At 36.3% G+C, this 22,031-nt stretch overlaps 1 protein-coding gene and 1 long non-coding RNA gene across 3 annotated transcripts in view; one reads left to right on the forward strand and one right to left on the reverse strand.

Moving 5' to 3' along the window:
* The window catches only part of LOC117341695 (beta-arrestin-1-like), a 76,813-nt gene extending 63,455 nt beyond the window's left edge, over positions 1-13,358 (reverse strand). The window contains exon 1 of one of the 2 annotated variants that reach the window (XM_033903551.1): positions 12,765-13,356. In XM_033903551.1, coding sequence (XP_033759442.1) covers positions 12,765-12,832 — 68 coding nt within the window. In that variant the 5' untranslated portion in view covers positions 12,833-13,356. Of the gene's footprint in view, positions 1-12,764 lie in introns of both variants that reach the window. The other variant, XM_033903552.1, reaches the window with a different exon arrangement.
* On the forward strand, positions 871-7,500 carry LOC117341696. The gene is made up of 3 exons (XR_004535707.1): positions 871-959; positions 5,726-5,864; positions 6,404-7,500. It is a non-coding gene; the product is annotated as an uncharacterized LOC117341696 (long non-coding RNA).
* Positions 13,359-22,031: the final 8,673 nt, after the last annotated feature.

Below are 22,031 nucleotides of genomic sequence, written 5' to 3' on the forward strand. Positions count from 1 at the left end.
GTTCATTATGCTTTGAACCACATGAAAGTTCATTACATTGTACCATGACCTATATACAGTTTCATTAAATTGTGTACCACATACAACTTCATTATACCATGAGCCAAATAAAAGTTTGTTAAATTTAATGAATATATATATGATGAACCACATAAAAGTTCATCATACCATGAACCACATATCATTTCATTATTCATGAACCACACAACTTCATTATACCATGCATGAACCAAGAACAAAGATTGCTAAATATTGAATACATACACTTTGTATCCGATGAACCACTAAAAGTTCATTATACCATGAACCACTTAAAGTTCATCATACCATGAACAACTCAAAGTTCATCATACCATGAACAACTAAAAGTTCAATATACCATGAACCACCAAAAGTTCATATAATACATACCCTGCACCACCCACCATGGCCGGTTCTGGCCTAACAGAGAGCTGAATACCATTGTCAGCTGTCTGATCTTCCTTTTCTGTCATAGTTTCTTTGACCTTTGTTCACTCTAAAAAGGAACAGTTCGGTTCTGTCTCCGAAGTCTGCAAGTCTTTTGAGTGATATGGAGAGCGTTTGTCGCCTAACTACCACTAGTTATATTGAATAGATTCTCTGGTAAAAAAAAAAGCCCTATGTGTCCCTGACTTGTATCTCAACTCCTAATTGCATTGCATAGGGCAACCCGAGGTGACTTGCGTGTGTAGCAGTAGGGCAGCATCACGTGGGATAACAGCTGATGAAATCTTGCCCATCCTACCTTCTTATTAATTAATATATGGTACAGCCAGTTACATGTGAACCAATATCATAATTAATTTCCATGCTAAAACACAACCTACTTTCATATTGGCACTGAACATATATGGACATGACTGAAAGCATTCTCAGTCAGGTGTTCCAAGTCATGATTGGGACTGTGCAGCATGGCTCTCGACAGGACCTAATATCAGGTAACTTCTTTAATCATAAGTATTTATCATATATATGTGTGCTATTTTTAACCTTTTTCAAACCATAAATACGAGAAAAAATATACTGTGAAAGCTTAGGTATCTAAGTTTCCTTGTTGCCAATATTTAAAAAAAAAAAAAAAGTCTATGGACCAACAATTTTTTTTTTTTTTCGATTATAATCTTATGCTTAAAATTGATTAAACTTTATTAAACAAGAGGCCCAATGGGCCTGTATTGCTCGCCTACTTCTAATGCAACTTTGAGGTTGATCTTGGTCCTTTATGAAGATGCTAAGCTGATTACCACTCAATTACAATTGAACCTTTCATACTGTCACCGTGTACACTGTGTCACCATGTCAAATATGTCACTATCTGGGCACGCCAAAAAAACTTTCCTATATATTGTACCTCTTTATTACGCCAACTTAGATTTTGGAATCTTAATGTTTACATATATACATGTTGGTAAATGATATAATGTCTATGCAGGGACATTAAACATTGATATGGCTTCAAAAAAGGCAGATGTGGCTTCTAAAAGTAGATGTGGCTTCCAAAACGACAGAGCTGAGACCTAGCACAGTGAAGTCATACAAAGACTTGATACCAGGGATTCATTCATGAAATTGCTGTGAATTTTGCGTGGGTAGCTATAGGACAAAAAAATTATACAAAATGTTAAATTGAAAGCAGATAAACTTTGAAAGATTTCAAACTTTTTGGTCCACATATGGTGAAATGAAAAAGACGAATTGCGTTGTGAAAGGCAGTATATATGAGAGAATTGCAGTTTCTGTGCCACTTCTGATAACCAAAGAATGGAATGGGAATTAGGCATGTCATTCCAAGTATGTTCTATTCAGGGTTTTTTTATTCATGATTGACACTTTCTTTATTCTGCATATAATAGAGATAATATTCATTGTGTGTACATTTCCTAAAGTAATTAATAATGTCATTTTGAAAGAATCTATAGCTTTATTTAATATATAAGAATAAATGTTTGGTTATTATCATATGAAATAGTTCATCATCATATAAACATACACATGTAGTGCCATTTGTATCATTATTCTATACTAATGATATCACATGCATTTTAATCTTTATAATCAATTTGAATATACAGCAGAATCTGTCTAAAACTTTCTCCATTGGGACTACCGGTACATAATTTGGCTGGTTGGTAGAGACTTTCGGATTGTTTGTTTTCTTGCTGGGTTTAAATTGTACTTGAATAGCCAGGGACATTTTGACGAATTGTAGTAGTTGGTGACTACCTCACTGAACAACATACCGAATTCCATCCAGACCAGTAACGATAAAGTAACGATAAAGTGTCCTGATCAACAACACATTGTAGAGGGTCTGTTTTTAAATCATTACATGTACTGTAAGTATATATATTTTAGCAATTTTTGTGCTAGAAACATTCTGCTATATATGACTACAGTAACTGTATGATCATTGTTAGTGCGCTAATCTGCTTTAATTTGGTTTTGCGCTAAAATCTGAGTATGTCAAAGTAAATACCTTCACAGTATGTTATTAATGTATATTTAATTGTATCTGTGAAATATTGTTTATTTCATAATGCAAAATAATAGATCTATACAATTTTTTTTCAGATTTCAAATTTGAAAGCTTTAGTTTAAAGCATCTGCTTGAAAAAGGTCTTTATCTTTTGAGTAGAACTTGCCTTCATCTTAATGATCGAGCCCTCCTTGTCATCCTTTTTTCATCTTGTCATCCCTTATACCTCCGAATGAGGTATAAATACCAGTCAATTTTACCGCTGGGTTCAGTTATCGCGCATATGTCTCTGTATAGTCCTGCTCATCATAATTTCATTTTTGGTTTTGTCATCTGATACTTCATCTGTGTTCATAGCAGCATGAACTGGTCAGACATTGTCAAGAAACGTAATTCCACCTTCAGAAGAAATACCTCCAATTGCGACGCAACTGGACAGGAAAATCATGCATGGGTAACAGTAACTATATGCCCCCCCCCCCCCCCCCCCCATTTGATGGCGGGGGCATTAAAAAAATACATTACAGTAATTTATTTTAGCTGACAACATCGTAATTGTCAATATATATAAATATATATATGACAATAGTTTTCAACCAAAAGAAAATCAATGCTAATTAATTATACATAAATGATAAGCAAGCAGCTAAATCACTGATGTAAAATTGCAAACTAGACATGAATAAATTCAGAGGTGACCATGTGTGTAATTTATCCCTAAGATTTGCTTTATACAAATGGTCAGGTCTCTTGGTTTCTTGGTTGATCATGCGAAGTTATTTATTACATAATAATGAATAAATAACTTCACTTGTCTTATTGTTCAGAAACAAGTAAGTATCTGCTAAAATCTCCATCAGACAAATAAAGCCAAAGTATTTTTAGTCATTTCTAAATGAAAGGCACGTTGGTGAATGAGTTCACGATACTTGGATTTCTCCTATACTTACATGTTGACGTAAACACTCAAAAACACTACAAAAGGTAGTCAGTTTCAACACATATCTCATATACAGGTTTTTTTCCAACGTCATTTTAAGTGTTAAATATATTTAGATGGAAACTCACATAGGTATTTGCCAGTGAGAGAGATTTGTCAACAAGGAAATTGTCAAGTATCATAGTTTGGTCCTCCATCACTAGCTACAGTCACATCCTCGTCATTTTTGTGGACATCTTGCCTCTGGCTTACCAGGTGTGCATGTGCAATTATAGGGTCAGATCAAGTTCACATGAATACAGGTAGAGTTTCATTTGACTTTTTGTCATATCGATAATAATTATAAACAAATTTTTAACAGATGAAATTCATATTTATACATTGTATAGTAATATCCATCACAAAGGGCCAAAACAACCCTTTGGGCCTCTTGTTATGTTTTTTCTCTTCGGCTCCGCCCTGCAGGCCCCTGGGGGGGCCAGGCCCAGAATTCATACAATACTGCATGGTTTTTCTTAACCCAAGAATGCTCCACACCAAATTCAGTTGAATCCTGCTCAATAGTTCATGAGTAGTAGATTAGTGCGATGTTGAAGATGACAGACGCTGCACCACGGCATAAGACCAATGGTCTTTCAGTCCAGGTGAGCTAAAGCAAACGATGTTTTGAGAAGGAATAGTTTTTTAACAGTGAAATGCAAGGCCAATGGATAATTTACCTGTATCAGCAGTTTATAACTAGTGTAAAAGAGGAATGGGACCTTGAAATATGGCTGGATTTCGAATAGACAATGTGACCTTGAAATATCAGGCTGGATTTCAGAATAGACAATGTGACCTTGAAATATGGCTCGATTTCAGAATAGACAATGCGACCTTGAAATATGGCTGGATTTCAGAATAGACAATGTGACCTTGAAATATCAGACTGGATTTCAGAATAGACAATGCGACCTTGAAATATGGCTGGATTTCAGAATAGACAATGGGACCTTGAAATATGGCTGGATTTCAGAATAGACAATGTGACCTTGAAATATGACTCGATTTCAGAATAGACAATGCGACCTTGAAATATGGCTGGATTTCAGAATAGACAATGTGACCTTGAAATATCAGACTGGATTTCAGAATAGACAATGCGACCTTGAAATATGGCTGGATTTAAGAATAGACAATGGGACCTTGAAATATCAAGCTGGATTGCCTGTAACTTTGAATGTGTGTCAAGGTCTTGAACAAACTTGGTTACCTTTTACCCTTGCATAGTATTGGGCTAATATTTGGTGTTTTGGCCTCTCAGATAGTAGTTGTACATGTTTGAATGAAAAGTTGGGGCCTGACAGATGGATGACAGACACTAGGCAATGGACAACCTTCATATAACCTCACTTGTCCTTCTGCCAGGTGAGCTTAAAACTGAACCATTGAAAGGTTCCTGAAACCTTTTTGAATTTCCTGAATATATAATGAACCACACACTATTTCATTACACCATGAACCACATATATATCATTTCATTATATCATGAACTACATACAAGTTCATTATACCATGAACCACATATTTCATTATATCATGATCATGAGCTACATATATACAAGTTCACTATACCATGAACCAAGTAAAATTTTGAATTGTTAAATACATAATGAACAAATACAAGTTCATAATACCTTGAACCACAAACATGTTCATTATATTGTAACATACCACATACAATTTCAGTATTCATGAATCACACATGGCTTCATTATATACCATGAACCATGGCCAGTGAACCACACATAGCTTCGTTATATATATATATATACCATGAACCCGTCCACAAAGTTCATATATAATACATACCATAGACCAGCCACTTTTGCAGGTTCCGGCCTCTCGGCGGCCCCAAAACCGTCAGAGAAATTCTCATCCGAGATAGCAATAGGTTTTTGCGTACCGTCCATTCTAAAAAAGTTCCTGAAGCCTGTCTCCAAAATCTCTCTGTCCTTTAATTTGTAAGATACGGAGAATTCTGTCGCCTAATTACCACTAGTTATATTGAATAGTTTCTTTGATATGGACAGCAGATTAAAAAAAATCCTATGTGTCCCAGACTTGTATTTCAAATCCTAATTGCATTGCATAGGGCAACCTGCGATTATTTGCATGTGAAGCAGTACGATGCAGCATCACGTGGGATAACAGGTGATGGAATCTCGCCCCTCCTACATTCTTATCAATTAATAATGATTCCACATCCAAATACATGTTAACCAATTTCAAGTACAATTCATTTCCAGGCTAAAACACAACATACTTTCATATAGGAAATGAACGTATGGACATTCATGACGAAAAGCATCGAAGCCAGGAATTCCAAGTAATGATTTGTACATTGCAGCATGCCTCTCTACAGATCCAAATACCAGTATATATCAGGTAACTTCTTAATTCATAAATGTTAAGCATATATGTTACTTTTGTATCCTTTTCACTTCATAAATAAGGGAAAATACATATTGTGAAAGTTCTTTAGTTTCCTAGCTTGCTGCCTATATTTTAGAGCTGAATACAGACCGACTGATTATATACGTAGTTATGGTAGAAATTTATTCAACATTAATTATAAACACAGACTTAAATTTGTTCAGTATGAAATGATAATCACCTACATCATGGCCAGACAGCAGAACATTGTCTACTGGACATGGTTATAAATGTCAGTGTACGAAGTAACCAAACAATTTATCGGTTAGATAGGCCTGATAACAGGGTAATAACAATAGTCACAGACTATAATTTCTAATAACTACATAGTTTATTCCTTGTTTCAGAATGTATCTATAATATACCCATCTAAACAGATAATCTAAGATGTTTAACACAAAATAGTTTGAGAGGAAGTAAGCTTGTTCAGTAAAATTACAAATCATCATTAAACATGGCTGTTGGCCATTTATTTTGGTTTTCTCGGTCAGACTCAAAATTAAATGGACACTTAAGGACCAAGAAGAACCTACATGTGAAGTATCCTTCGGATGGATGAAGGACAGAACTGACCACAGACGAAGAGGGATTTGAAGAGCCAGGTGTTGGGCTTAAAATGTATAAGTTGATAGATTTGGTGACAGTGCTGTTAGGGTTCAACAGATGTAACCAACAATGCATGATCCTTTTATCTACAATTACCCTTGCTAACAATTATGTAATCCATGTATTAAGGCAGTGTAATCACATTCACAGCTACATTATTCAAATATATAGTTATTCCATGTGTTATATAATAAAATTTATGTAACTGTATAGCTATATCCTATACCTTCATTTTATGACGTCAATTGAACATGTCCTATATATATATGTCCGTGGTATCATGTCATGAACACAAGCTTGTCGTTAACGTCAACTGGGTAAAGCTATTAAACCATTCCTCACGTCAATGGCAAATCATATATGTGGCTCAAACGTGCAGATTGGCATATTGATTTTATTTTCAACGCTACATGGAGAAGTCAGCTGATGGAATATATGTCTGGAAGAGACATGTAAAGTGAGGGGTACTCACGTATTTATTTATTTATTTATTTATTTATCTATCTATTTATTTTCATTTATGTCCACTATTACGGCCATTTAGCTGATGATAGCGTAGATATACCCCACCTTTCTTATGAAGTGATAATAAGAACAGACGAGTGTTGTACTAATTAATGGATTTAATCAGTGATTAGTCATTTTACCTGCAACTCTGACAAACTGATCTTGATTTTCTTTGATCGATCACGATCCGATTATAACATGGAAATTTTCAAAAATTATTACGATTTATAGCAGACTTGAAAAATGGATAAACGAAGAAACTAACCAACATCAAAATGCTTTAAAATGCTATTTTAAAACATAGCTAGATACCTTAAAAGATAGTCACCACATTTTCCACCATTTTGGTGAATTACTTTATATAGACAATGTATACATGGATACATTTCCCTGTCTGACCATAATTCATAATAAATCAATAATCAGCTATGCCAGTGGGCCCATATAACAAACGTTAGTCACCTATAACATGTTGAACAGGTCAGTATATATTTCTCATACATAACTCAACCATCTAACACAACTTTTTTTGGGGAATCCCAAGAAACAGAATTGGGATCAGTATTTGGGATCGATGTGACTGTCATCTCTTAGACCTAATCCTCACTTGTAAATGGTTATATAAGTTATATATTTTCCATAGTATTGTGTTTTTAATAACCTTTGAGACTATTTAACATTACTCTTTCCTATATATTTTATTTATTGATTATCAAATTCATCATCATGACATATTCTACAGTATTAAATTTCAAAACTAGAATTCAAGGATACAATTCATTGTTAAATATTTATATACAATAAGAAATCAATGCTTTATAAAAACAAAATCTCATCAGCTTAATTTTTACTTCAATACAGCATCCAGCTGTTTGGCTCTCTGTTCTTTTTTTCATTAATTCCATTAAGAATTTTCACATGATCCTGCAAGTACAACACTGTAAACAGATACAAGTGGTCCAGAGTTTATCCCAAACCACATCCCAGTTCGACAGTTCACAAATGGATGTTGGTGAAAACCCGCAATTTTCCATTCAGACGAGTTTGATCGATGGAATCCAAATACAAACACCAAAGCATCATGTGGTCTACCATTAAATCACATTATTAACATTTCATAAGTTGAGCTATCCACTTTTTTTCAAAATCCAAAAGATTTTATTTCAATAAATATGAATATGCATATGATTCTAGTAAATATGTTGGTAAATTGACACAAGCAAAAAAGCTGTAGCAGTTCAACAAATTACAACAATACAAGAATTTTTTTTTAAATAATCAAAATTGACTGTTCAAATAGATAAAATATGATACCTCGTAAACTATAAAACCAGCTTACTTGACGACCCCTTGTAACGTCCTTTCATTTTGGAATTTGAAGTCTTATACCTATAGCTAGCTATACCCAGACATCTGCATGATAACTATTTATTACATTTTTACCAGTGAAATATCAAAAATTATTCATTCTATAAAAGTGATATTTTTCACTAGTGAAGAATATCATATTTTTCACTAGTGAAAAATATCACTTTTGCTGATTTGACCAATCAAATTAATGATTAGAAAATACCACAATAATTGACCAATCAGAAAGCCTGACATATATGTCAGCACCTGGACAGGGGGAACTACATTTTTTGTATGCAAACTTTCGCTGTAGGCCTAGTTAGCATACGGGGTAGGTTTTTCGTTGATAAAAAAATGTTATAAACAGAATATCTAACAGTGTCTTCAGTAATACCAAATATATTTCACTCGTGTGGCTAATATTTTGATATTTTTCACTCGTGCTGCGCACTCGTGAAAAATATCAAAATATTAGCCCCACTTGTGAAATATATTTGGTATTACTGAAAACACTGTTAGATATCCTCTATATCTGCCACTGGAACTGGGCAATAATATGAATATTTTCCAAGTTGTTGGTGTTTGTATTAACTCTTCATACAATAGAAGATGGGAGCAGATGCAGGCGTGCAGATGTACGAAGTGATTACCAATCGTCTTTCACTAAGTTAGGGGTATACTACACGGTATATATCAGGTTTGGTTGAAACTGAAATTGTTTGAGTAACAGATATATATAAATACACAACTTTCAAGTGAAATGTTGATGACACTCAGCCCTCCTCACCACTGGAAAAGTAAAGCCATAATCTTGCTTTCGCAAAGTTTTCTTTGCAGGCAAGGCAAACAACACTTGAGTGTTGAAACTCTGTGTACATTAGAGAAGTTATAGAGCTAACTTTTTTATTCTCCTACTGTATTCAGCCTAATAAATGCACTGTACACTTACAAAAACACAAAACGTGTACACTTAATAATACCATGTACAGGGAAAAGTTTCCATGGATAATCGGAATGGAATTTTTTTTTTTTTTTCAATTCATATCTCTATGTAGCAAAAACAATCTATAGTCTTTGGTTAAAAGACTGGAGATTACATTGACAAGGTAAGGAATGTTTCATAAGTTTAAAATAGTGCACCCATCCTGTTTTCCTGAATAAAAGGTGAGGTGTGCTTATAGAAGCAGGTGGGCTTATAAGGTTGGATATGGTGTTTCCTTATTGTGACACATTGAGAGCTGTATCCCTTAGGAGATGAAGACCAATTGCAATCTCAGAGCTTGAGAACCAAATTGAACTCCTGTTAACAAATAGATGATCTGCCATACTTTGTTTGTTATGTGACCATCATTCAAATAAGTGGATATAACGGAAAATTGAAATCAGAAAACAAAATTATTTAGTTTTTATCTAATTTACACAAATACCTTGTTGAGAAGCACACAAAATTGCCATACGCAATCACACAAATATTGACTGCTTATCCTGGACGTGAACATTCAAAACTCAATATGAAATCTCTGCTGTATATATGAAAGCTCTGCTGTAACTTAATTACTCAACCGATCAATGGCAATCAATTATTCAAACATCAAATATAATGGCTATCAAATTCAACTACCAGCCCGGGCCTCAAACCAGATCATCCTATCAGCACACAAATAAATATTGTTCATGTATATATACTTTTATGTGTTATTTGTTGTTACTTCGCCTTCAAATGATTTAGTAGAACTTAACAAACTACAATTAAAAGAAATGAATTGAATCATAAACCATGATACCTTAAAATTGCTTATTCCAAATTGCTCTGTATTGATAGTGTCATCAAAATAACTCAATAGGGTTCAATAACTTCAATAAAAAATTATCAGCATCGCAATACAAAAGAAAGATGTCAGGAAAGATGTCAGAAGTGCAGTGCACTGATCATGATTTTGATAAAAACATTTTTTCAGCATCCTATCACTATCGATGAAAGAATAGTAAACTCTGTAAAACTTTATTACCTTTACATATCTGGACTAACGGAGGGAAATGATTGTAACAGCCATCTTCAATCTTCTAGACTATCTGCTCTTCCGATTGAGCTATAGGGAAATTTATCCTAGTGCAGTTAAAATGTGGCTATGTCATCACTATGTAAACTATTAAATTAAAATTTGCAGTTAAGTTGCATTGGTAGCTACACCTATCACAAAAATTTTCCTGCAAATAGAAATTTTTTATTTTATTTTCAGTGATTACCCAGGCAATGAAGGGTCAAAATCGGAAAGAAAAACATAATCTGAAATATGCACCAGGTGATATATAAAACTAGAACAAGATAATCACTTGCTGTTTTGGTATAAATGAAATAAAACACTAAGCATTACATTAATATGTAGATGTTTCCTTTACATGTCGTCTCTAGATCTTCTGCTTAATATATCACCAGATCGTCAAAAACATTACAAATTCTCACGAACTTGATACAAAAAGTTCCATAAAGAATGTAGCCAAAGTTTCCTCTGGCCCTGACGCCATGTCTGGTGTACATTAAGTGCCAGCTTGCAGTACTATGCGAAATTGTGGAATTCTATGACACTATTTGGTGTCAAACAGATTTTGGTGCAGACAAAATATGTTTTGCATGACAGAGCACCTACCTTGTGTAGTAGGAGTGGAAAAATGCACGGCTAGACCGGGGTTCGAACCCAGGACAAGCCGGATGCTCTACCGATTGAGCTACTTGGTCGCCGATGATCGACCCGGTCCAGTTCCGCTACACTCTTCCCTCCCTTTTAAAGTCTTCGACCCCGAAGACCTAACAACTCAGAACCCAGGTTCGGGTATCCCCTTGTCAAGTATTCACCTCACTTGAAACAAGGTTTGGTCACAGGCACCAAATGTAGTAGAAGTGGAAAATGCACGGCCAGACCAGGGGCTCGAACCCAGGACCTACCTCCGAACACTAGCCGGATGCTCTACAGATTGAGCTACCTGGTCGCCGATGATCGACCCGGTCCAGTTCCGCTACACTTGCATATACGGATAAATGAGATATTTATTTATCCAGAAACACTCAAATAACCTCTAAATGCTGATGTTAAAGGTTTAGAGTGGTCAATGGCCCCAATGGTGACAAATAATCAAGAAGTGTGTCTCCACTGGGGATCGGACTCACACAACCCTCAGCTTTCCAATACATGACCACTCACAATCAAGCTAAAGGAAATTTCCACCTAGCATGAAGCCTGGTGACCATATATATCACAACAATATTTATCTTCGATGGACTTGTTGATTTTGGTTTGGTTTGGTTTGGTTTTGTTTAACGTCCTATTAACAGCCAGGGTCATTTAAGGATGTGCCAGGTTTGGAGGTGGAGGAAAGCCGGAGTACCCAGAGAAAAACCATCGACCTACAGTCAGTACGTATAGCGCCTGGCAACTGCTCCACGTAGGTTTCAAACTCGCAACTCAGAGGTGGAGGACTAGTGATAAAGTGTCGCGACACCTTAACCACTTGTTGATAGGGCAATATTGGCTCTAGTATTGTTGAGAGATGGAAAAGTGCGCTCGCTGACGGTATTCCGCCACGAGACAATCCTGTGAGGCAATAGAGCCCTCTTAAAAGGACCAAAATGATTTTAGTGTCACACATGCATTTTGATAAATTAATTTGCTTATTTCAATCAACAACCACCTGAGGGCCTGCCTGTGTTGGCCATTACGTCATCTCATGCTCAGTGTCCAGCATAATAGTAACAAGGGATATGTCACTCTTCATTCACTTTCAATCTTACGTCAAATTTGATAGTGCCTGCAGGAATATGCACTCACCTCATAGTACACCCATGTGTAAGCCAGTATTGTATGCCAGTATTGTCAAGTGATCACCGATTACAATTAAACCTTGCCACAAAGACGGATATCAAATACAAATATTTGTTTTTAAAACCGATGAAAAACAACCAAGTTTTAAACTGCATTTTGATTCCTGTGTAGATATATATTCTGAAAATTATCTAATCAACATCACATTAGTTTAGTAAACATGAGTTTATAAATTCTCATAAACCATAAATCTACAAATAAAATGATTTCTTTCATTCTCCATCCTTCACAAACCTTATTTTTATGTTGATTTGCTTCCTCAGCTCTGAAATTAAATATGTGTTAGTAGAGCATCAGGAAAATCTGACAACCCAATTTGCATATTAGTTGATTAAAAAGCAAATTACATTAACACCTAGGTAAGTTATCAAAGCATCCATAATCTTCATTAGATAATTAGGTAGAACTGGCAGGCATCATGCCAATCTAACGTGTATGCGCGTGTTGACAGCACGTGTCAAAATAACTTCTCATCGACATAAAAAATTAGGCTGGACTCCCATACACTTACCTTGTTCCCTGTTTTTGTCTGAATGACTCGTCCTGTGAGTCGTTCGGAGTTTCTCCGGAGCTGGCCATTGAGGATGAAACGTATTGCACGAGCTTCGAGGTTATCCCGTCGGGTGCTGGGGTGTTTGATTGGAAGTCGATTGTTGTCAATGTTATACCAACATTAAACGAGCATTACTCGGCTGTCATACATTTTCGTGTGTTTTCATTTGCATAACGTGCACACCCCAAATGTAAACAAGATCAGGTTCTCGATATGCTAAGCGAGGCTATGAGGTGCACGCTCGGTCGTGGATCCCACTCTCGGAGAGAACGACCTGTTGTGTACCCCACAACAACATGGAGAGCAGAAGATGTGATGGTATATTATGATGATGGCGGACGAAAGCCTCGGTCTGCTCTCGGCAGCCCACTCTCACTTCTATGGCGTCCTTTGGAGGTTTGCTACGGCACAGATACAACGATTCCTGAGCGGAGGGTCTTTTCAGCGGATTCCAGTTCACTAGAAATCTTTTTATCAGTTATCACAAATATGCACACGCGATATTATTCCTATCCATACCATGTCATTTAGCAGATAGATCACGTGACCTTTCCTAGGATTAATTTCCTATATGACGTCACGAAAGGATTTCCCTTTAGAGCACCTGTTGCGACATCAATCGAGGGACTTCCCCACAATCTAGCGGTGCTAATAATACATATGGGGACACGGGCTTATGATGTAACCACATTTAAGTAAGAACAAGCGGGACTTGTGTAATTTAATACACACCAGCGTTTACTTGATGGCAAATCTAAATCTGACCGGCATGTTTACATAAGGAGTAAGATAAAAGTTGCCGCGTTAGGCTACCAAAGAAACGTGTAAAAACGAAATCTAATACGAGTTCTCCAGAGGCAGACATTTTAGATACCCTTTAACTAAACTTCAAAATGAGTTAAGGATATTTATATTAACCAGATTCCGGACAAGGACGTATAATACATAACTAGAATTTAGGACCATGTTTATAACTAATTATACCTGTACATAGGTGTTTATCGCAGAGATATATATACGTCTCTTGTTTATCGGGAACCTTGAATTTAAGGATTTCATTTTTTTTTTAAATTTAATGTCAGTCACCAATTATGTTTTCTTATACCAGACAACGCCGACAACGATATGAACTTCTTAATTAAAACAAAACAAATGAAAAACAAAATGTAACAAAAACAAACAAAAAAGCAAAAAATAAATAAACAAACCAGCTGTTTATAATTAGCATGAGCATGTCAATAAGCATTGACATAACGTGAGGTTTATATTTTTGAAAAAATATGCTGTTTAATTAAATTTAGAATATGCAGGATTATTTTGAACGTCCTATTTCAACTTTTTAGAGTGCTTTCCGATTCGATAGTTCTTGTGTTTTAATCATGTAATTAGTATTATTGTAAAACATACAAAACTTTATCGTTGTTATTGTTTTAGTATCTCTTGTCCGTAAATGGAAACACAACTACATGTACACTATATATTACGATTTTTAAGCCTGCCAAGCTTCAAAGAAACCGACCGGAAAATGTCAAAGATCTCTTGACAAAAGAAATACTGGAATAAGCAAAGGGCAATAACTTTTGCAAAATAGTCGAATCAAAAGGGAATGCAAATACATATTAAGATTATCATACATACCAAGTTTCAAAGAGATCGGTCAAAACTTGAGATTTCCAGACAAACAAAGGTTTACGGCGGGACGGACAACACAGTATGTACATAATACTCTAATCCATGGACATATAACAATATATATGCCCCCCCCCCTGTCCAGTCAAATTTATAACAATTTAGGATTTATATCATTTCAAATATTGGAATTCAAAATGATGCGGCAAGCCCGTACTTTTTCGCTCCTCTTTACACCTCGACCATCTCAACTATAGTTTAAATAAAAAGAAACAAGAAATTAAAAAATCCGTTTTGGTATATGTTTAGGGTAAAATATATACAGTTTAGGCCTTTCAGCGGCAGATACATCTAAACTGTAAACCGAGGCAGAAGAATTTCACCAACGAGTTTATTTCATTTAATTTTGGTATGATTTTTTTATTGCAATCATGTAATGTTGTTTTATGTCAAATCTTTTAATAAAATAGGCTGAAACATAACAATCGGTGCTAGATTTTTTTTTTTTTTTTTTTTGTCATTTCTGTACATACGTCGAACCCTTTTAAAACAACATTGGTTTAATACTCTTGAGTAGGTCAGGGTACAGAGAAACAATTGTCAACAAACTATGTTGCTAATTCAATTTATCTTATTCAATTTATCCAATTCAATTTATCTAATTAGAATTCTTATGCAAGGCAGCCATGATGTATGTAAAATGTATTTAAGTTAGGAGAAGGCTAATTAAGTTGTAAGAACTTGTGCCTAATCCTTTTTATCTCATTTTCAAGGCAATAAATATGTGTTTAAACCAAAGTAAAACATTTGATTTTGTAGAAAATGTCACGTGGAGAGCCAAGAAGCCTGTACCGGGTCTCAAGAATGTAAAGTATTCTGAGAGGCTACAACGATTAAACCTACCAACACTGGAACACTGTCAGATCAGAGGTGGTCTGATCAACGTATCTAAAATTCTAATTAAAATCTATGACAATGTCCAATATATTTCAGATAGATCTTAACAGCAGAACAAGAGACCAGACACAGAAACGTCTCTATTGCCCGGAATGGAAAAAATACCCAAAAAACAAAAACAAGCAAAGAAACAAAAACAAAAACAAAAACAAAAAAAAACAAAAAAAAACAACAACAAAAAAAAAAAAAAAAACCTAAGGTATGGTGGCATATTTCTGCCATCGTGTTATTTTAGGTCGCGTTACGGTAACACGACTTGTCGAGATAATTATGTCGACAAGTCGTGTTATTATGACGACCTGTCGCGATAATTTATCACGACCGGTCAAGTTAGGTTATCGCGGATCTCGACCTAAAATGTGCTTTTGCCCAGATATGCCATCTACTTATGTTGTCGAGATAGGTTATAAATGGACACCTAGCCGTCTCGGGCTTAAGATATTTTAAATATAACCGACACAAACAAATTTGTGTGATTGATTTACAGATACTCCATATATATTTTAATGGTTAAAAATAGCTTTGAATTGATACTGATGACTTTCAGGTGTTTTCAAAACTAGTAACAAGTCATTGAATTCCACAGGCATTTAACTATATATATATATATATATATATATAGGTTGGTATGCAACATTTGATCATTGATAACATTCCTTTGTAGAACACATTATATGGTTCATTTTTGGGTTTAAATTCTGTTTCTTCAGATTTTGATTGGAATTAAAATTTTATTGAACATTAACTTTTGTTTTAATTTTATTCCCATGAGTTTTGTAATTTCTTTCCATACCTTTTAGATTTGCTTTAAAAAAAAATGAAATAATACAGGTCACCATTTTGGATAAATAAGCAGACTGTGAATATATCATGAGGTACTGTACAGTAAGGAAATAAAATTGATGGATAATTTAGTTATGATTGAATACGTTTAAGAATTTTTAATATTTATTAAACATAATGTGTGCTCTGTCCAATGTTGTTTTTGACAATATTCAGATCTGAAGTATTATTATTAATACTTTTAAACCAAATAATTGAGCTGATATACCCATGTCTCAGTGTAAAGCCCGAGACGTTCCGAAACGGTTGGGTGTCCATTTATAACCTAACTCGACAACGTAAGTAGATGGCATATCTGGGCAAAAGCACATTTTAGGTCGAGATCCGCGATAACCTAACTTGACCGGTCGTGATAAATTATCGCGACAGGTCGTCATAATAACACGACTTGCCGTGTTAGTAACACGACTTGTCCACGTAATTATCTCGACAAGTCGTGTTACCGTAACGCGACCTAAAATAACACGATGGCAGAAATATGCCACCATACTAAGGTCCTGCCCCCAGATAAGTCATTATTGACAGGGGCGATCCAATCTTTATTCAATCTGAAACGTCGGTGTTTTGAATGAAAATCTGACGATGAAAAACTCGGCATCTGCGATGTTCATCACAGTTACTGTGGTACTGGTGTTTGAGAGTAACAGTTATACATTCAGAAATAGAATTGATATCAAAGGTTACAGGAAAGCTACCTTGTGACAAATATACACGCACGACTTACCGATGACATTTCCTGTTGGGGGAAATACCTCAAGGCGATTAATATCAACGTTATATATAATTTAAATCAAAATTGCCCAATCGATGAGAAATATGAACATTAGGCCTGATTTCCGCTGAAACCCACAACGCTGTACACATTTAAAGGATACAGAGTTGGACATTCTTGTATCCAAAGGAGAGATGAGTGCTCACGTGTCTGAGCTCAGAGGACGTGTTAGAGTTCAAATGCATCCTCAAGCTCAAATGAGGCGGTTCCCAACCCGATAAAGAGGCCAGGTAAGATGTTCCGGAATGGCGAGCGTCTTATATGTCCCTGGTTTCGGTAGCATTTGTAATTAATTAATATAACTCGGAGAATTTAATCAGCACTTTCATTTTTGTTGTCTTATTCGCATTAATTACAGGCACGTGTTCACGTTTGTTTCTATATATTTCCTATATGGTGGCTCCGATCGTGTTCAACCTGTGACGTCACAGGTCAGCGGTCACCAAAACGAGGTATTCGGCTTTGGGCTTCAGGTGTGTTTTCAAGAATAATCGCAATTACTCGGTAATGGGTCGGCCGATTTTGATGCGGTTTTCTGCATTCTTATTTATTAATCAATACCAATAACATATTTAAATATAATTTTTCGTTCAGGGTACACTCTAATTGATGGCACCCGCCGTGTAAATCTAGGACGGATACAGTCAATGTTACGTTTTCAAAACAAGAACTGCGTTAGTGGCAAAGAAACCACCACATATGAAAAGAACAAGAAATAAATCGAACTTTATATTGCATGTTACAACTAAGGACCAGGGGAACTTACATAAAATGATTGATTTTGAGTTAAAAAGGGATTTCGCGAAGCAAGAATAAAAATCATGTAATAAATAGAAGGCTGTGGTATGTTTGTGTTTGTCACCTTATGATAGCGCGAATCTGATGCCGACTTTATAGTGCGATCTCACTGAAGAATACTGCCTAATATCATCATGCAGTGGGGCAACAGATACATTTCTTACGCCCTACCTACAGCGCAGCATTTGAAGGAGAAATCTGTTGGCTGGACAAGAAAATTACAGAATATTGCTAACAGTGGGATATGTAATGTTTTCAACACACAAAGACAATAAGTGAAATACACATGAATACACAATTGACCCGCATATGCAATTTGAGAAAGATCTACGAAGAACTTTCTGATCAATTCCAATCGTCAGACAGCAAAATGGCGGTTTGTATGTAATTTTGTCTTCTGATCAGTCTCAAAATTTAACATACACATCTGGAGACCAATGAGGAACGGCATACAAAATTTTGTGAAACGTTCTGAGAAATATAGCGATAACACTCTTCAACAGTCGAAATTCAAAATGACCAGCTTTTGGCCATTTTCTTTTCCCGTTTAGTCTCAAAATCCATTTAATACGATACATAATGGACACAGGCTAAAAACCTGTATGTCTATATTATTTGGTTTATTTTGTTTAACGTCCTATTAACAGCCAGGGTCAGGACGTACCTGGTTTTTAGCGGTGGAGGAAAGCCGGAGTATCCGGAGAAAAACCAACGGCCTACGGTCAGTACCAAGCAACTGCCCCACGTAGGTTTCGAACCCGCAACCCAGAGATGGAGGGCTAGTGATTAAGTGACGGAACACTTTAACCACTCGGCCACCGCGGCCCCTGAAAATAAAATTTATAGATATACCAGAATTATCAATGTACAATAACATGTACATCTAAAAAGATTTTAATTAAATAAATTGAAGTAACAAAATAGTTTGTTGACAATTGTTTCTCTGACCCTGACCTACTAAAGAGCATTAACCAAGGTTATTGCAAGAAAGCATGATTAATTGTTTTAATCAAGGCTGCTAGAAACGGTCTGTACCCTTAATGAACTTACATACATATATTAAAGTTTTACTGTTTTGTTCAAATGTAAAATCTTAATTTCCCCAGAGAAGAGTGTTTCAATTTGAAGGGGCTCCAAGCATATCCCAAATGAGTAGTTTAAACATTTTCATCTAAACATTTAAACGTTCTTCTTACCATTCCTTAATTATTATTTCCCTTATAAACCCCAAAATACGTGCCTTGAAATTTAAATCTACATCTGCTGTTAATCCAATGTCTTTTTCAGATACTATATTTTCCACTTATATTTGTTCATCCGCTGCTCCTTTCGTCAAATATTTCCTCTAAATTGATCGAAAGAACCTTGCACGTGCTAGGATGGAATTCCAACAACCATTTTTCTGACAACTGTTGAAATTTGTTTAAATCTTGTGGCAAAATTTCTACAGAGGTGTTACATTTAATTTCCCTGTATAACTTTGCATCGTCTTCAAATAATGGGGACTTCGATTCCAGAATTTCGGATAGATCATTTACATATACTAAAAATAATGCTTTGCATCGCCTGCAAATAATGGGGACTTTGATTCCAGAATTTCGGATAGATCATTTATATATGCTAAAAAGAAATTAGGACAATGCGAACCTCCTTGAGGTATGCCACTAATTACTGGGTATAGGTCTTCGTGATGTTTCGCGATTATCAATGACGTCATGAATCCAGGTAGTACTCGGTTGGTGACTTCGTATCTTCAAGAAGTCCTAATAAAGATATCAAGTTATCCTCCTTCGTTTATGATTCTCATACATCTGTCAGTAGCTCGAGTTTCCTCTGGCGCTAACACCATGTCTGGTGTAGGGCGAGTTTCCTCTTGCCCTGACACCATCCCTACACTAGTCATGGTGTCAGGGACAGAGGAAACTCGGACTACACCAGACATCGTGTCAGGGCCGGAGGAAACTCGGACTACACCAGACATGGTGTCAGGGTCAGAGGAACCTCGGGCTACACCAGACATGGTGTCAGGGTCAGGGGAAACTCGGGCTACACCAGACATCGTGTCAGGACCAGAGGAAACTTGGACAACACCAGACATGGTGTCAGGGCCAGAGGAAACTCGGGCTACACTAGACATCGTGTCAGGACCAGAGGCAACTCGGGCTACACGAGACATGGTGTCAGGGCCGGAGGAAACTCGGGCTACACCAGACATGGTGTCAGGACCAGAGGAAACTCGGGCTACACCAGACATGGTGTCAGGGCCGGAGGAAACTCACCTACACCAGACATCGTGTCAGGGCCGGAGGAAACTCGGACTACACCAGACATGGTGTCAGGTCAGAGGAAACTCGGGCTACACCAGACATGGTGTCAGGGCCAGAGGAAACTCGGGCTACACTAGACATGGTGTCAGGTCAGAGGAAACTCGGGCTTATCTGCAAGAATTGAAACCAAATCGCTTGTCACTGATGATACTGTTTTTGTCCATGTCATTGACTGTGCTGTCTTTTACTAGCCCTTCCAACATCTTACCATGAACTTCACTCGTTCGACTAATTGGTCTATACTTCCCCGATTTAGAACCTTTCATGAAAATCGTCTTAATGTCAGCTTCTTACCACAGGGGCTTGGCACGATTTTCCAAATGATGGTCCATATATATATATGGACCATCATTTGGAAAATCGTGCCAAGCCCCTGTGCTTCTTACCGTTCCCCCGGAAGTTTACCCGCGGTCAGTAATTTGTTAAATATTTTGGACATAAATGTACTAATTTGTTTTCCTAATTGTTTTAGGACGTTTTGGGTGCATCATAATCGACATTGCGCTGTTTTCGTTTAAATTTAATAAATGTTTTACAATAGTTTTTACAACACGTCAAATTTCTTCAAACGGAAGGGTTATCATCCTCTTCTTAAATTCGCGAAGCCTACCAGAGGTTCCGCTGTAAAAACAATTTAGAAATGTCTTACAAGAACTTCCGCATTGCGTTCATCACTCATTGCGACTTTCTAGTTATCGCTGTCCATCCCCTTTAAAGTCGAATATCCCAATTTTTACTTTCGTTTTTGAGATACATATTGCCACGCACAACAACAGGTACCCGGGTTCTAATAATGTATATGAAAAATATTTATAGCACGCTCTCTGCTATACTTTTTTTAGTATACTGATGGTAGACGTGTGCTATAATTATTGAACATATACATTATTAGAACCCTGGCACATGTGCGCACTGGTGGGGACCAAGGAAACCAAAATATGAAATTTGATCAAGGTATGGCCATCAAGTACTTTTCAAGAAATAGTTATAATACCGGGTTTACGTACGGACAACGAACGAAGGGCGATTTGAACAGCTACAGGCCACCATCCCATCTGATGACGATGGCGGGCGAAATACTACGGATGCTTCCTGTGCGCAAACCAATCGGAAACCACTTGGGCATTTCCGTTTTAGGAAATGTGTTCAGACTTAGAACCATACAAATGCTGGAATGAATGAAAGTGCGTTAATAGATCAATTTGTTTTGTTTACACAAAGGGATGCGACGAAGTACCATTTGTACACCTAAAAAAATATCTTTAATAATATGGAATTCAAAGCACACGGTATGAGAATAGCTTTAAGATTATTACGATCATTTTCTAAGATATGTTTACAACTCAAATTATTATTTTTTTTATTTTTATCAAGATCTAGATCACTTTCAGCAGCTTACCCAGAAAGCGTTGATTATTTTTACTTTTCAGATGTAATCCAGGCGCGGATCTAGGATTCTCGAAAGGGGGGGGTGTCGGTTTTTAATCTAGCACCCCCCCCCCCCCCCCCCCCCCCCCCCCCACGTGTTCTATACACACAAGGGAAAGTCCAAACACACGTAACAATATAACAGTCCATCAATCACAGAGGCGGATACAGGATTTTGAGAAAGGATGGGTGTGAAGGGAGTAAACTTTTCGTGAAAGTTGCTTATATGTACAGGGGCCTGACGGATTTATCGTAGTACCTGCCGTAAGGGGCCCCCGATTGGTTTTTCTTAGTATCTATGTAATAACCGATATCTATGCTTAGAGGGATTAGTTGAAGATAATTCACCAATGAATATAACATACCGATGCATATATCAATATGCTTTTTAATGCCATATCTCTATATGTACGCGATATTCCAGAGTCTTGAGCCTTTATTGCAGTTTTCAACAATTGTGTCACAAAACTT

Source organism: Pecten maximus, chromosome 14, assembly GCF_902652985.1.
Source record: "Pecten maximus chromosome 14, xPecMax1.1, whole genome shotgun sequence".
NCBI classification, from domain to species: Eukaryota; Metazoa; Mollusca; class Bivalvia; order Pectinida; family Pectinidae; genus Pecten; species Pecten maximus.